General features: G+C 49.2%; 1 protein-coding gene and 1 long non-coding RNA gene across 2 annotated transcripts; both read left to right on the forward strand.

Moving 5' to 3' along the window:
* Nucleotides 1–4,904: 4,904 nt before the first annotated feature.
* On the forward strand, nucleotides 4,905–13,882 carry LOC144721270 (uncharacterized). Its single transcript, XR_013585873.1, has 2 exons — nucleotides 4,905–4,987; nucleotides 13,752–13,882. It is a non-coding gene; the product is annotated as an uncharacterized LOC144721270 (long non-coding RNA).
* A 186-nt stretch (nucleotides 13,883–14,068) lies between these two features.
* LOC144721262 (ras-related protein Rap-1b-like) lies at nucleotides 14,069–15,007 on the forward strand. Its single transcript, XM_078598757.1, has one exon. It carries the CDS (start codon nucleotides 14,185–14,187, stop codon nucleotides 14,899–14,901), a length of 717 nt encoding a protein of 238 aa, XP_078454883.1. The 5' UTR covers nucleotides 14,069–14,184; the 3' UTR covers nucleotides 14,902–15,007.
* Nucleotides 15,008–18,145: the final 3,138 nt, after the last annotated feature.

Here is an 18,145-nt window from a genome sequence, read left to right on the forward strand (position 1 = left end):
AAAGGTCGCAAATATGAGCACGATAAAAGTCACGGACGACGAGTTTCATAAACAATTTAAGATATATTCTTCTTGGTTCTTTCGGTAAAGTCACGTAGAATGGAAATAATAAAATAATACAAAATTTATATAAATTTTTATTATTTTATTATTTCCATTCTACGTGACTTTACCGAAAGAATGGAAATAATAAAATAAAAATCAATTTCTATCATTTTATTATTTCCATTCTACGTGACTTTACCGAAAGAACCAAGGAGATGAATCCCTGCAGTCACGAAAGCTTTACATCGAAATTCAATTTAAGATCTATGATTGGAGTGGGGAGGAGCTCAGCTGTACGTGTTCCTAGGGCAGCTCGTGAAAGGCGATGGACGAGAGGTTATGTCACTTTTATAAAAACGGACCTTACTGTTGAAAAGCGACACTGCAAGGTGACGAAGGAACAACGTGTTAGTATAACACTGCAACGACATGCATCGCAAACGTTGGCATTGACAAAGAAAACGGAACAATAGCTGAAGCATGGAGTGGCTTGTATTATTACACGGACAGAAACAGGAGCACGTGAATCAGAACGTATAGTAAAGTTGTCAGCTCCCAGGACCGATTCAGAAGTCACTTGCCGCTGATGTTGGCTGTGCCCAGAAATCGAACTTACGTCGACAGGTTCACGGCGCAATAGCGCTAACCACTGACGCCACTGTACCAGTGTTGGTGAGCACCTATACAGGGTGCGGTTGAGTGGGCGGTGTGGCCGGCACCGCTCACACTCGGTCGCTTCGTCTCCCCAGCGCTGAGTCGACCTCGCGGAAGCACAGACCAGGTTCAGATAGCAATCGCCACCTGCGTTGTGCATTGTGGCAGATTCGTAATGAATACACGTGTCATTCGCATGCATGTACACACACACACACACACGTGCAAATATATACAGACGCCGGCGTAATCACACGCACAGAAATAAAGATGCTCCGTATAGCCTTAGCAGACATTCAGGGTAAGTGCTGTTCGTGAGCATCTATGAAGGTCGGCACGGCACACAAAGGGCTGGGTTGCCAGCACCACGCCCGGCTGCCTTTGTCTTCCTAGTTGCGATGTTTACACACCGCACCAGGTACTCATTTGAGGCTGAGTCGACCTCGAGGAGGCCCAGGACTGGTCCAGAAAATCGTCACCGTCGGATTCGTAGCGCAGTGCGCTAACCACGGCGCCACCGTTCCCTCTTTAACGTGCGCACGCACGCACGCACGCACACGTGCACTTATAACGAACACACACAAACATACACACACACAAAGCACGTACTATATATAAACTCGTGACCCCACACAATTGCACACGTGCGCGGCGTTACGTGAAAGGACGCGGACATCACTCATCAGCGCGGGTCTGTGCAGCCCTGACCCCTTCATTAGCGCATCTCCAGCCAGAATATCAATACAATGCATCCCACTCGATGTGCACTGAGCCGCCGAGCTCCCTTTCATAGGTCTCATACCCCTGTCCGGACGACCTTTTGTCTTCAGTCCACGCGGTGGAAATTCACGTAGCAGTCAAACCCAGGGGCTGCGTCGAGACAGCTGTGCCCCCGGGGCATCAGATAACAGCGCGCCAGGGATTCTCATTTAAGGCTGAGTCGACCTATGAGAGGCCCATGCCAGCCACGCTACGCCTAGGACCGGCTCGTCGATCACTCACCACCGATATCAGCCGTTTCACCACAACAGCAGTGTAGGCAGGATGACTGCCGTGTAGGGACAGGGTCTCCCGTGCAAAACATGTTCATCTTGAGCTTAGCGAGCAGCGTGCAAGTCCTTTGCACGTGACCCTCCATCCCTCCAGCCGGTCAGCCAGCAAAACTTGTTTCAAACAATAGAGCATGTAAGGCTGAAGGATGAGCACACATTTTGCATTACAACAAGTAGTGTTACCTTTTTTTCTCACACACAAAACCCCATTGTTGCTTTGGGGGTCGGTTGCTAACATTTGATCTCCCTGCCTATTTTCCGAAGTCACATGCAATTGCCTCCCATCGTTTCGTTCCCCAAGCCTCTTATCGCTCAGTTGCAGCAAGGTGTCACACTCTCATCGATTACAACGTTGATAGTTGCTGGTTGTTGCTGGCCGCTTGATGTGTTGGGCTTTTGAAACCGTACTAAGCGCCTGTGTAAAAGAAAGAAAAACAATCCGCTGTCCTTATAACTTGGTCCAACGCTTCCTTCCGTTGCACTTTCTTTAGACCTCCTATTTGTGTTTAGTTCGTTGTCCTTCCCCCGCACCTACGATTAGCACGGTTGGATACGTACGGTGCGAAAGAAGTTCAACATACACACGCACTCATGATACGGTACATTGATCCGTAGCATGACGACAACTATTGTAGTTGAGGCATCACAACCAGTCAGTACTGCACTTTCCAGGTCAGCTCACGCCACTCAAAAACAAAGCTCGCATTTTGTAAAGGAGCAATTTATATTGCAGATTATTGGTGCGTTGCTCATCCCTGTACCGCCCACGGTTCCCGAGTTGTAAGCGCATTGACAAACATCTCAAAAGACATCAGAAGTAGCGCGGCATGGCACGAGCAATTCAGGATATTCCTGTTAGGCAGCCCGTCTCAACTTACCAACAGTCGGGGGTCTAATTGACACCGTGATTCTATTAAATATAATCGATTCTTTTTTGGACATTGCGACGAATGTATCGGCCTCTAGTGGCTGATTGGGTCACGTGAACCCATTGTACGAGATACGAATCGACAGACGTTGATTTTTGCGCACGTGATTGTCTGCGTGAATTGTGAGCTCGAGGAATCGATAACGATCAATAGTTATAAATTATAATAAATCAACGCACCCCTTCGTCTCTATTCACAATCACGTTGCATATATGCAGACATACAGGGTGGTCCAAAAGGGTTATATTTATATTAACAAATCACAAAGGGTTATTTAATGTATTTGAACGAAAGTGAAAACTGACTCCATTAACATCTGACAAGAAATAAGAATGTTTTTCTTTTGTCAAGGCGCCCTTTCCCCCCCCCCTTCCAACCCAGCTTATATATATATGCTCCAAGCACGTGTGCTGTTTCATTCAGACGCTGCCGCCTCGACAGACCTGGTTTCACCTGAGGACGGCTGCTTGCGTTGTGGCCGAAACGTCGTGAGAATTATTTTATTCTGTTTTATTTTTCTTATTTTATTACTTCTCTTCTACGTTACTTTACCGAAAGAACCAAGAAGAAGAAGAAATAAGAAGCATAGATATGTAATAATAATAGAAAAAAATCTGAACTTAAAGCATAAACAATTTAAATGTTTTGAAGCCAGCGTTAAAATGAATCAAGTGCCCAGACTTTGGGCCACTCTATTTATTTCACAATATGCATAGTCAAACCCCGTTGAATGCTGGCTCATATAGTCACGTATATATGCACTCTGTTATTTGCATACATACATACATATGGATGCACACGTGCGTGCATGTGCATATATATTCATATACATACATATTTACATGCAAATGCATCGGTGTATAATGCGTGTCGGGTCATCCCCGTGATCCAACACTTTAGAACTTTAGAAGCAGGGTGGGTTGCTGTATCGTATAGCCACAACTTACATTCGCACACACACAGACGCGTCGCTGCGTATAATAACGTGATACACTATAAACATCGTAAAACAACATTTCTCATTGGTACCCCAAACAAACCACGACGAGTGGGTTGGTTGGTTATATCTGCCGCCACTGATGGGGCAGGCTCAGCCTTCAGTTCCCCACTCTCCTCAATGTGCCGCAGTAAACACTTAACGCACGTGTACAATCCCCACCCAACAGCACACCGAGTAAATCGCCTCCCAGTGGAGTGTGATGTTGAATCCGACAGAAAGCGGGCACAGTATACAAAAAGAATGCACCAATTGCATGGTAGGTCCTCGCTTAACGCGTGTTCGCACAACGCGTTTTTCGCTTGACGCGACACTTTTCGGGAACGCATCTTCCGCGTTAAACGCGGACTTACACTACTCTGGTTCTCAGTGCAGCGCGATAACCACTACACGACCGCTTCCCGATACATATTACAATGAAAAAGATCCCCCGTAAAGCCTTAACAGACTTTTGGGGAAAGCAATGTTAGCGAGAACCTAAGAATGCCAGTACGGAACACGAGGAGGTGGATGGCCAGCACCACGCAGCTCCGCCTTTGTCTCTCCAGCGGCGACATTTTACAGATCGCACCAGCTACTGATTTGAGGCCGAGTCGACCTAGGGGAGGCCCAGGAGCGGTTTCAGATATTCGTCGCCGGTGTTGGCAGCGAGCGGGAATCAAGCCCGTGTCGCAGCTCGCAAACCACTCCACTTCTGCTCCCCATATTCAATGCATATTAACGCACGTGCGCGCGCGCATGGACGCACAGATACACGCGCGCATGCATATGTGCATTTCAATGGGACAGGTGCACGGGAAGGGTAGAATGAGGTAACCAGGTGACCCAGATGCGGCTTTCATTGCCTCTATTAGGCGTGATTTAGTGTCGCGGGGTCGTGCTTGAACAACACCGCCCTCAAGCTCCTCTCGCTGAACCGGGCACTGAGCCTCCGCTCACATCTCTCATCGTGCCCACTCGTGGCAGCTGCTCGTCTTTCTGTGGGTGATCCGAATGTGTGTGTGTCTATATGCACGTGTGTGCCTTCATAGGTGTTCGCGAACAACACTTGCCCCAATGATCTCTTAAAGGTTATACGGGGGGGGGTGGGGGATCTTTGTGTGTGTAGAGAGAAAGCTGAGCTACCCTATCTCAGGGCTGTGCGGGGGAGTGGCCTTGGGTGCAAGGGGAGAGAGAGGGAGGCAGCGTTTGGCGGAGCGTTATAAAAGGCACAGGATACGGGACACCGGGGCACACATCCTCTCTGGACTGAGAGCTGCACCTGCCCGCTGCCATCGTGTGCTCTGAGGTGTGAGCGCGTTGGTCGCAAGGTAAATGAGGGAGACGTTGACGACCGACAAGATACGCGGCGCGTCTGTGTGTGTGTGTGAATTAGGGGGAGCGGTGGCGTAGTGGTTAGTGCCGCTCACGGCCAACACCGGTGAAGGTTATTTGAACCGCTCCCTCGCTCGACTCAGCCTTAAACGAGGAGCTGGTCCTATGTGTAAACATCGCCAGTGAGACAAAGGCGGTCGGGCGTGGTGCTGGCCACCCACCCCCTTCTGTGCTGTGCCGGCCTGCAGAGGTGGTTCGCTAACTGGACTTTGCCCCCAAAAGTCTGTTAAGGCCAGACGGGGGATCTTTGTCTTTGTGTGGGAGATAAACTGTGGGGGGGTATACATTGTGCGCGTGTGTGTGTGTCAGAGAGAGTGGTCGTGTAGCGCTATGAACCCTTTGAACCGAGTTCGATTCTCGCTCGCGGCCAACACCAGTGAAGATTGTTCGAACCGATCATTGGCCTCCCCAAGGTCGACTCAGCCTCAATTTAGTACCTGGTGCGGTGTCTAGCCACTAGGAATACAAAGGCGGTCGGGCGTGGTTTTGGCCACCCACCGCCCCGTGCATCTTGCCGGCCTTCACAGGTGCTCGCTAACAGCACTTGCTTGCCCCAACAGTCTGTTAAGGCTACACTGTGCATCTTTGTCTCTGTAAGAGAGAGTGAATGTCACGGTGTGAGTTGTGATCGTGTGTGTGTGAATCACAGCTGCGCTCGGGTAAATGTTGTGCTTGTGACATGCGCCATGTGCGAGTTTTACCCGCGAAAGGCATTCGGGTGTTTAAATTGCGCATTCGTGCGGTTTGAATTGCGAGTGTGAATTGTGCTTGTGCGAGTTTATTTTTCAGTCAATGCATGCGCGTCTGTTGCGCGTCAGTCCCGTTTGTGCACGCGCTGTGTTTCAATTGAATGTGTTCATATGGCGCGTTTGTTTGTACGAATACGTTACAGACCGTGAGCATTAGATTTGCTATTAGCATGTTTTTGCATTTCTTAAATTGATATTTACATGACCATATACACGTGCGTGTGTGTGTGTGTGCAATCATCTGTTTGCACGCGTGTGTATTTGCACGCGTGTTTGCACTGTTGTCTGTTTCTGCGTGAATCGCATGCGTATTTGAATAGCGTATGCGCTCGAATTGTCACCGTATCGTTTGTACATCGAGGAGGAGCGGTGACGCTGTGGTTAGCGCACTGAACCGTGAACCAGGCCACTTAAGTTCGATTCTCAGCCGGCCTTGCATATCTCTCCCACCCCACGCGCCTCTGGCCATAGTGAAGTACACTGAGTCTTCATACAACCCTTTCATTCGGTAGGGATGTAAATAATGACTCTAGGATTATATATGTGTATTGCGGGTGTGTGTTTGAACTCTGTGTGTGCACATGAATGTATATCACAATATGTATTTATACTGGAGGAATCCGATGAGCAATAAAGCTCTTTTTAACAGATGTCCAGTAGGGGCAGCTCAGAACGTTACAACAACAAACAATACAACAACAGGTGTGCAAAGTAGAGAAAAGGTAAACAAATCAGTAAAAATTGTATACAAATAAAACTAAATAATTTTCTTTTTTTATCTTACCAGGTAAAGCCCACTGAGCTATTTAGCTTATTTTTATATTCAAGTATGTACGCGTTAATTACTTTGCGCGTGTGTATGCGTACGCGTGCAAACGTATCTGTCATTATTGTTGTTACAACACGTGTTCATCCCGAAAAGCATGACGGAGACTTGTGTTGCCTCCGAAACGTCGTGATGTTTGTTTTTATTTTATTTTATTTTCATTAATTTTGATGTTTTACCTACGTGACTTTACCGAAAAAACCTAAGAATATCACTCTGAGTCTCAAGACTCTTTTTTTTCAGGAGGGCCCTGGCCAAAGTTTCCACAGTAGGGGCGATGCTGCTGCTGCTGCTGACTGCCTCTGTGTGTCATCCCAATTGCGTGATTTGCAGTCATGGGATGTTTGGCCAATCCCGGTGATATCGATTTTTTTTTTTACAATTGTGTTATAATTGTGTGTGTGTGTGTGTGGTGTTTGCAGGTGTGAATAGCGCGCGCGTGCGTGTGTTTGTGCGTGTCCGTGTGCACGTGCGTTTGTGCGTATGAACAAGTCTGCACCCAGTGAATTGTGTGTGGGTGCATACACGTTTACAGTGCGGGTGTGTTTGCCTTTGTGCAATCTTTATTGCGAGTGCTGCCTCTAACCAAACACCAGGGTTCGATACCAGGTCATATGGCAATCGCCAGTGGCGATAGGTGAATGAAACTTGGCTTTGGCGTGCGCTGGATAAACTCAGCCTTAAATTAATACCTGTTGCGTGTCAACATCAGTACTGGTGAGACAAAGGAGACCGCGAGTGCTTGTTCTGGCCACGCCACTTACCTCGTATGTACTGTGATGATCCTAATAGGTGCTCGCAAACATCCTGGCACGTGATAGGATATGTCTGTGTTGTTCTCGGAGATCGATGGTGCAGTGGTTAGCGCACTGCGCTACGAACCCAGCGACCCCAGCTCCTCTCCGTGTACCTTGTCTGCCTTATTGGGTGCTCGCCAACAGCACTTGCCCGATTACGAAAGGCTATTCGAGTGATCTTCGTCTGTGTTGTTCTGGGGAGAGGTAAAACAGTGGCTCGCGCACGCAGTGCATTACGAACCCGGCCATCTGAGTTCGATTCCCATGCACGGGCAAGCATTCGTGGCGAGTGATATCCGAATGTGTCCTGGGTGTCACCTCGGTCGACTCAGCCTTAAATGAGTACCTGGTGCGGTGTATTAAACATCAGCACTGGGCGGACAGAGGCGACTGGGGCGTAGCACTGGCCACCCACCACCACCCTCTCTGTGCGCCGTACCGGCCTAAATAGGTGCTCGTTAAGAGCACTTGCCCCTACAGTTGTGACCCCACTCGAGTCGATGACGTCGCGTGAACCTGCAGGGCGCATAATGGGAGCATTACTCCAAACGAGCCTCTTCTCATCGCACCCTCAAGTGCTCAGCAACGTTGAACCTGTTAAGCACTTCAGTGGGTGACCACCAAGGCTTGTCACGTGTTGTTGACCACGGGACGGTGAAGTATGGCCAGGAGATGGTAGCGCACAGTGCCCCTCCCCACCTCCTCACGCGTTATGCTTGTTCGGTTTTCTCCGCGTGCTCTGATTTCGCTCCACGTGAGTTCAAACACTCGTTAATGGAATTGGCCGAACATCCCAACGCAGGACCCTCCTTCAAAAAGAGTCTGGAGACTCAACGAGGTGTTCATGGGTAAATAAAGAGAATCATAATGACTTAGAACAATTCGTTCGGAAAAATGTCTTTCAAATTTTTTTTTTAACTCTTTATGTCTGTGTGTCAGTCCTTGTATGTACGTGTGTCCAGCAAAAATAAACCCTTACCTCCTCGGTGGTGCCGGACGGTAATACTGTGGTGGATGCGAGCAATTCCATGGGGGTAATGGCCAATGCTATTCGGATTTTCCCCTAATGGTGCTTGCAGCCACCACAGTGGCCAATGGGGGCTCTGGATGGGTGCAAGGGGCTGGTAATCCCTCCACCTTCAACCTAACTGCCACTAAAACACGTGTTAAAAATCGAAATAAGCATGTGCCGGAGGCCCCGGGGGGACAGGGTGTCTATGACTTTTCCTGGCCAAACCCGATTGAATCCTTACCCTCGGAGTTCCTCTATAAACAGCAAAAAGCCATTGCGGGTACCCACGTGGAATGTTCGAAAACACTCACTGCGGATGAGAGGCTGCCACTCCTCTGTCGGGAGCTGGACCAGTACCTACTGGATCTCTGCGGTATTCAGGAGGTCCAGAGAACTGGCTCTGGCTCCTGGCACAATGAGGGGTGGACAGTCCTCTACTCGGGGTAGGAGATTGCCAATCAACAGGCAGTGGCTCTTCTGAACACAAATTTGAAGGGGGCATGGAGCGGTGGCGGTGAGGTGTGGGGAGCTGTAAGCCCGAGACTTCTCTGGGCTCGTCTTCCCATCAACCAGAGATGAGGAGTGGTGGTCGTGGTAACTTATGCCCCCACCGAAGATGAACATCAGTGGAGGGATGCAGGCAAGGCCAATGAGTCAGATGCCTTCTTTGACCTCCTGTCACAGGTGTTAGCTAAAGTGGCCCGTCAGGATAGAGTCATCCTGTTGGGTGACTTTAATGCCCGAATGGGTCATGATGCTGGCACCTGGTCTGGAGTGATTGGAAGGCATCGGTCAGAACTTCTCCATTACAATGATAGAAGGCTGCTAGACTTGTGTGCAGCCTATGGGCTTGAAATTACCAATACGTTGTCTGTCATCGGCGCATCCACACAAGATCATGGATGCATGCCGGGTCCAGGCAAGAACATCTGCTGTATGATATAGTGATGGAACCGCAGATGTGGGCCCATATCCTTGACACCAGGACCTACCGTGGAGCTAATCTGCCCACTGATCATTGGCTTGTCATCTGTAAGATGCGCCTGCCATTCTTCCACTCAGGTGGTGGGTGTACATCCAGGACCCCATCCAAACCAAAAGTGGCCTGGTCTCAGCTAGCTGATAAAACCTGCAAGCAAGAATTTCATCATCGCTTGCAGCTGGGGTTGGCATCTTCCCCCACTTCTGATGCTGTGGGGAAATGGGCAAAGTTTAGGACTGTGGCTCATGCAACTGCAATGGTGGCTTTAGGTGCATGGTCCAAACGTCCCCAGAGACCCTGGCTGACAGAGCAGGTGTTCCGGCTGGCTTAGAATCCCATGTCAGAGAATGAGGAGGCTTACCGCAGCCTTCACTCAGAGGTTCGGAGAGCCGTGCAGCACTGAAAGGATGGTGATCCGATCTCTGACCCCCAGGAACAGGTTTGCAGATTTCCTGAGCATGTCTGTGAGTTAGAGGAAATCTCTCAGCCTAGAAAACATCATTGGGCACAGTGGGGGTGACCCTTCTGAGGCTGCTGTGCCTCAAATATTGGAAGAAGTCGTCACCCCCTGTGAGTGACAAGCTGAAGTGTCATCTGTTTGAGGAAGTTCAAAAGGAAATCCAGAGTCTGAGACCAGGAAAAGCACTGGGCAAAGATGATCCCCCAAGCAAAATGCTGATGGAGGGTGGTGTTTGTACGCAGACTGCCCAATATGACATCATAATAACAGTCTGTACAACTGGACGGGTTCTGCAGGAATGGAAGGATGCCCTGGTGGTCTCCCTCTTTAATAAGGGGGATTGCACAGACTGTAACAACTACAGGGGCATACCCTTCCTCAGTGTGCCTGGAAAGATCCTGGCATGGATTATTCAACATCGCCATACCAGGCACGCTGAGGAGAGGCTTGCGGAGCCCCAATGTGGTTTCAGCAAAAAGCGGTCCTGCACAGATTATATTTTCTGTCCATCTGCTACAGCAGAGGTGTAAAGAATTCCAACAAGACCTACATCTCTGCTTTATTGACCTGGTCAAGGCCTATTATACCATCAGTAGGCCAGGGCTTTGGGTTATCCTTCGTGCTCAGACCGTCTGCTCACAATCATTAAGGACCTTCATGATGGTGGGGAATCGGATCCATTACCTGTTCACCTTGGGGTGCGACAGGGTTGTCCACTGGCTCCCACATTATTTAGCATCTATTTCGACTACATAGTTTGTGAAGCCTTCAATGGCGTTACCGGAGGAATTTTCGTCTGGTACAGATATGATGGGAGGCTCATTGATGCCCGGGTGCGGTCAAGGGATCCCTATTAGTCAACCATATTATGTATTCTGATGATCTGGTGATTGCTGTTCACTCAGAGGAGGAGTTGGAGGTGCTGCTGCTAAACCTGGAGCGTGCCACTAAGAGATGGGGCCTTACCATCGACCCCACCAAAACTTAGCACCTGCCTGGGCATTTTGTGCCATCAGATACTCCACCCCTACAACTCCCAATTGGTGATGGGGCAGTTGTGGAGAATGTGGATAGTTTTCCATATCTGGGCAGTGTGCTCATGACTGGCTCTGGTTTGATAGCAGAGATCTCACTCCGAATCAGTCGAGCGGCATTATTTTTCCATCGGCTGTGTAACACGATGTGGAAGCTACCTGGTCTGTCGCTCCATATGAAGCTTCGAGTCTTCTCAGCCAAGGTCATTCCATCCCTTCTCTACGCTTACGAAACGTGGATCCCCCTAATGGAGCATCTTCGCAGATTGGAAACATTTAGGCTGTCCTGCCCACGTGTGAGGTGCTCATAAATCCTTAAAAGAACTGGACAAAGTCCCTTCGGTGAGCTGCTCCAGCAGACAATGGCTGCATTGGCTGGGTCATGTAGCCCACATGCCCAGCCATCACATGCCTAAATAGCTTTTGTTCGGCCTGCTCGAGGGGGCTAAACGGGCGTGGCACGGGCTACAGAAGAGATGGAGTGATGTGGTACAAGAGGATGTGGAGCTAAGTGGACTTTCTGATAACCTGTACTAGTCGCCCTCCAGCAAGAAAGGATGCTCACAACAACGAATGCAACGCTGGGTGGATAAAACACAGGAAGTTGGCACAGTAAGGGGCACAGGTGCATCGGCCAGTAATCTCAGTCAGTCGACCCATGGCACCTGGGTCTGTCTTGTGACCTGCCAGCGGACATTCGACATTTCATGTGGCCTTAACGTGCACATAGCCTGGCACAAGCGCCGCGGTGACGTCACTGCCACTTAGTGGCGAATGGCGGCTGTTGTTCTATGTCCGTGGGGGGATTATTTGAGCCGGTCCCTGGGCCTCCCGTAGGTTGACTCAGCCTCAGTTGAGTACCTGGCGCAGTAAACGTCGCCACTAGGGAGACTAAAGGCGTTCGGGCGTGGTGCTGGCCACCCACCCCCTCGTGTACCGTGCCGGCCTTGAAAGGTGCTGGCTAACAGTACTTGCCCCTACTGTCTGTTAAGGCTATACGGGGGATATTTGTCTTCATATGTACGTGAGTTTTATCCCCAAAGGGCAATTTTAAACAAATGTCACGGACATTCTTTGATGTGCGCGCATTTAAATATGATTAAATCAGTGCTAATTCAAAGGAATGTTCAGTACAGAACATGGCGAAAGAGAGATGAAAGGTGCTGAGGAATGTAAAACAACCTCGCTTTTTCGAAGTCACGTGCCGCGTGCGCGCCTATTTGATGGGGTTGCGCAGGATCGCAGGCGACTGGCGGTGGAAGTTCCATGGCCCAGTGAGAGATCACCCACCTGCATGGCCATGATCACGCATGGCGGGTATGTATGGACAATGCTATTCACGAAGAGCTTGGCTTTACGTGCGAGGAAACTGGAGAGCGTCGAGAAGACCCCCGCGGGCACGAGAGGGTAACGTTGGGAGTTCTGAATCCATGGATTCAAGAAACGAACGCTTTGCTGCCATCTCGTGGCGACGTCACACGCCAAACCTATAACACCTGGTATTCCTATGCAGGCGGTCTCTGCAAACTCGGATACTTAAGAGTTTGTGAGTCGAGGACGCTGTGAGTCAATGGTTCTCTGTGGTATACAATAACCCTACATTGTATTGCATTCTCTCAAACGAAGCCTACCTTATGCCTATTATGTATTGTATAGCTTTGCGTTGAACTAGAGCCCATTTCTCACAGCGGGGACCTTGCCTTTAAACATCAGACAATTCACCAGCATTGGTTTAAGCTAAGCCTACCTCTGCCTGAGACGGTGAACGTGGAAACTGGTCCAGAGTTTGCTTGCGTTGAACCAATGCTGCTAAAAAGAGACACTCCCAAAAGGGCGTGGAGCCAATGTGATGTAGCAAAATGTTTTCACGTTTTTTATGCGGAAAAACAAATACGGGAAGGCGGCGTTACGTCTGCTCAATGACGTTGTTCTCTGTAGTCTACACCCTGTGCATTACGTTCAAATTGCCAGCCAGCCATGTTAATTGACAGCATGCCTTTGGGTGGAGTAGTGGCGCGGTGGTTAGCACACTGCGTCCCGAGACCCGGCCACCAAAAATCAGCGGCGAGTGATATCCGAACCGGTTCTGCACCCCCCCCCCCTTCCCCTAACGGTCATCCTACCGAACCTTCGCGAACCAGCGTGGTGAAGTATGGTCAAACAAACTCCACGGCCGACACGGTGTGAGCAGTTCTAATCCAGCAGTGTATTGACAAAGGGCTCTAACTATGACTTTTATGTGCAACAGTCATCATCGAGTTGTTCTCGAGTGGCTCAGGCGAATTCATAATGGCCATGTCAGTCACGCATCACTTGCCCGCTGATAGCAGGGTTTGAGCAACTTGTCATTACAAAGGTGTGGAGAGTTGATTGTCTTAGCCCGGTCACCAATGACAAGCACATGGTCGGACCTTGCAGTATGTACCCGTCACGGCGTGTCGCAAAGAATTGTGTACACGCTGCAGCTTGGTAATGTCTTTTGACGTGACTCGGATACCGAAATGGAACTATCATTTGGAAAAAAATAAATCAAGGACAAATATGTATCGCCTCCAGGCATCTCGCCCTTCAGTGGCAAGGGGTTTGTGGATCATGAACATTTTTTTACATTTCAAACACGCTTGGCTGCGAGGTGGCGGTGCAGCAAACGGATTGTTGAATCCATCTGTGCGGACCGTTTAATATTCTCTTTCGTATGCATCGTTTTCCGTGGAAACTCTGGTTGGCCGAACACTCCCAACTCAGGACCCTCCTGGAAATGAGACTTGAGACGTCAGACTCGGTGTGGTTTTCCTTGGTACATCAAGGGATGTATTATTGTTATTATTGTTGTTTTGCAGATCCGTCACCAAAACACACGGGGTTCCTGGAAAGAAGAAAAAGAATATACATTTGAGAAAAAATATATAGAACATCTGAAAGGAAAATCATCATCGAAAAATAATCAAAGTAGTACATCCGTTCGAATAAAGAGTTCAAGAAAAAATATATGTATGAGCCAAAAATGTTGTAAGAATAACATCTACAAGGAAAGAAAGGGTAAACAATATAAGGGCATCTGCTAAAAGAGGAAAGCCTCGTCGAAGCACGACACCCAGAACAATAGAAGACAATACAAATATCCGTGCAAAGAAAAAAGTATTAGAATAAAGGAGAACATCTTCTAGAACAACAGGCCGCCGCCACCACAACTGCGACGACCACAACTGGACACCACTAGCACTCGTACTCCCCACACACGGGTTGGCACGAGCGAGGAGATCGCCAGTGACCATGTCTCTTGGTGTGCCCGAGCGCACCCAGGTGCGTCTCGTCTTCCTGGGCGCCGCCGGCGTGGGCAAGACGTCCATCATCAAGCGCTTCCTCCAGGGCGCCTTCGAGACGCGCTACCGCCCCACGGTGGAGGAGCTCTACGCGCTCGAGTATGAGGCCGGCGGCTCCAAGATCAAGCTGGAGGTGATGGACACAAGTGGCAGCTACCGCTTCCCGGCCATGCGCAAGCTGTACATCCGCGACGGGGACGCCTTCGCGTTGGTCTTCTCGCTGGAGGAGCCGCAGTCCTTCGAGGAGGTGAGGAGGCTCCGCGAAGAGGTCCTCGAGATCAAGGAGGACAAGCGCCCTCCCATCGTGGTGATCGCCAACAAGGCGGACACCCAGCCACCGCAGCCTCAGCAGCCGCAGCAGCCTCAGCAGCCGGAGCAGCAGGAGCAGCAGGAGCAGCAGCAGCAGCAGCAGGACCTCCACCAGCAGCAGATCCAGGTGGCCCGTGCCACCGTCGAGCTGCAGTGGAACCATTGCCTGGTGGAGACGTCGGCCAAGGAGGACGGAGGGGTGACGCGGGTCTTCGCTCAGCTGCTCCGGGAGGTGAACCTCCCGAGCCGCCTGAGCCCCGCTCTGCAGCGCCGCCGCGAGACTCTGCCCGTGAGGCCCCTGCCCCTGCAGGTGGCGCGGCCGCCCATCAAGAAGGCCAACAGCTGCGTGGTGGCTTGATTGTGGACAAGATTGTCCGCGTCCCTGCCTGCCTGCCTGCCTGCCCAGCGTCCACCCACTCGCTCGCCTGGCTCACGGCCTCGTACGCAGTGGACGTGGGAGTGAGCCCAACCGCAAGATGGTTCTACGCTCGCACGTGAAATGGTGTGGTGGTGGTGATGGAAATTCCACATTCCCATGGCCAAGACATCCACTGTTGAGCTACAACACGCAACATTTCAAGTGTCTCACTGCTCAAACGAGCGATGGAGCGGCGCTCATCTCTCCGTTGCAGTTCCTGAGCCGGTGGTGCAAAATTCCACATTCCTATGGCTGAGACAATTCCATGCATAAAATAACCGTTGTTGTCTACCCACGAAGTAGTCCTGATTTTGTCGACCCGGGATGGATGATGGGCGGAATTGACTCTTGACCAAGAAAGATTAGCCACTCGTAAATTGTTTGAGTTATGAGTCAAACACCCTATCACTGGGTATACATGCAACGTGTTTCCTTTGTATTTTATGAATATAGAGCCCTCTCGATTGGTGTTATCATGGGCAAGCGTGGCTCCAGATAACTGGGAAGAGGATTGGGTGTAACTTGGTGGTGAAAATTCCACAGTTTTATGGCTGCGACCAGTCTCTTGTAGGGAGAGCACTGTTGATTTATAAGGAGCAGTGGGGAGACACGTGTCTCCACTGTTGGCCCTGATTTATACCAGGTTTTTTCTAGGATGAATAGCCATAGGCACACTTTGGGCAGGAGGGTGGTATGGCTATATCTGTGCTGATTATCCATGAGAAATGTGAACCAGTGTTCTACCCACTAGAACACCGGTTGAGATAGCATTAACAAAATTGATGAAATTTCGCGTGGCTAAATGAACCCTGATCTTCATCTGACCTCACTACATTTGCCAGAAATGTAAAATGAATATACAATAACCTAAACTATCACACATTGATCTTATTGTGTGGCTCAATCAAATCCAGTTCGTGACTCCAGATTGAAGAGGCAAGAAAGTCCATCTCAGATTTTCCAATATCAGGTGATGCGTGTAGTTTGTTTAATTGAGAAACTGGAACACACTTGCAGTGGCTTCATCACCAGCACTTTATCACATCGACTAAAAGACTCACACGAAGACCCATAGTCTCACAGACATCCATATACTAACACACAAACTCACACATAGTCTTACACAGAGATCCATATCATCACATAGAGACTCATAGACTCACACAAAGACCCATAGACGCACATGGAGAGCCACAGACACATTGAGAAATTTGAATGCAGAGAAAGTGGATTGCCCTAGCAATGGCGTCATCATCAGTGCACTCCGTCATAGAGACCCATAGACTCGCACAGAGGCCTACAGTCTCTCACAAAGAGATGCGTAGACTCAGGCAGGATGCGACTGAGAAAGTGGAGTGCGGTGGCAGTGGTTTCACCATCAACTCTTTCTCGAGCAAACGGCCGAACGCAGCCCACGCGGCTTCCCACAAAGAACCGTACTGGTGGAATCCAGCATTGGTGCGTGCGTTGCCTCCTCTGTCTTACAACAATTATCAATTTCCTCCAGCTATACTGGCGTCCGGAACCGAGACTGGAAAACCCCGAGACGGATCATGTTTCCTCCTCAAACCGGAGTCATGAATTACCACCGATCAAATTATGCATTTTCCATGCGAGAGCCCCTTTTACAAGAAGTGCAAAACACACTGCACTCGATCGATGTGGATGCTGTATTTCAAAAGCGTCGAATCCGTCTGTCGTTCTTTGAAGTCTACGTGACTCCTCCCTCTGGATCCTAGAGGGCGCCACGGTCACCACAAATCGTTACCCCTCCCCCCATCCCCATCCCTTTAAATAGCCGTCATTGTGTTGTCGTGTGTGTAGATGTTGTGCAGGGTTGACCCGGACAGTCCGGAGCATTGCCATCTGTGTTCTGCTGCGGGTATTTGTGTCGAACTTTATTGTGGTCAACTGCACAAGTCATGACGATAAGACTTGGGCTGAATCATCCGTCCGGGTTTGATCTACAGGATGGTCCAGATGCCGTGTGACCCCCCCATTTAATGATCTAAAACGTAATATGTTTTGAAGTAAGGTTTATTTAAAACAGAAATGAATATGCAAGGGGAAAAACCTGTGAGGGGTCAATTAATTAATTGGGGGTCACAAGACATCTGGACCGCGCTGTATCGTCGACAAAGGCGGCGACCCCAGAATGTGCATCCGCGTGTTTGTGTGTATTCGTCGTGACGTGCGTCTGTCATTTGAGTATTTCCCAGTGCAGTATTCCGCCTTGCAGAGCGCACATATAATGACGCAGTGACTGTATTTGCGAGAACACAAACTGTAGGTGAAGTTTTTTTTTGTGTTATCGGGTTTTTTATTTTCTCCCGCGAAGCATCTCCCTCGCTCAAATGAGAATTTGGGACGTTTAAGGTGCAATTTTAATTTGGCTGCCATGAGCCAGCGGTGGAAATGCCACATTCTCAAGGCCGGATTAAAATACTACATAAGACAATATTGGGGGCGGGGAGGAGATGATGGGCTGAATTGACTATGCTGACTGGGGTTTGAACTCGTAACCTTTAAAGTGTGTCTATTATGATAACCACCGAACTGGGTTTATATATTGTTGCATGTTACGACATTTCTTGAACTAAACATATATATCCATCATATGAGCATATTTATGAGTATCCAATTGCGGCCTTTTTTATCTGCTTGAGTGGCACACTCCACGAGAGGCCAATTACTTGGTCCACTGATTACAAAGAAAGTAGGTTATGTCGTCAAGTGTTAATCACGACACTGTGCCATGTGGAATCTTAGGCACATGGCTTAGTGTATGAAATGTTTGGGTCTTAAATATGATTGGAAAAACCTTGGGATTGTTGAAGTGGCAAGACATATTTGTGCCAAATTTCATATTTCTAGTCATTCTAGAATACGATTAGGGTTTACATCAGTCATCTGAGTGTGATTTATATATACAGTGAACCCCTGTTAATTCTATACATGGAGCTCTGGCCTTGCCGAATTATGCAATATTCCGAATTATGCAGTGGTACTCCCCAATGCCTCCTGCCCCAATAAATAAAAAATTCCAAATTTGTTTTCCAAAATCTTCGCACAACATACGCATTGACACGCCTGCATCAATTCTATCCAAAACTTTTGATTTGTCGTGCAGACTAAGGGATGTATACTTCAGTCCCTTTCTATTACTTCTTGATGTAGGCGTAGA

This window comes from Lampetra planeri, chromosome 1 (genome assembly GCF_965212315.1).
Source record: "Lampetra planeri chromosome 1, kcLamPlan1.2.h2, whole genome shotgun sequence".
Taxonomy (NCBI): Eukaryota; Metazoa; Chordata; class Hyperoartia; order Petromyzontiformes; family Petromyzontidae; genus Lampetra; species Lampetra planeri.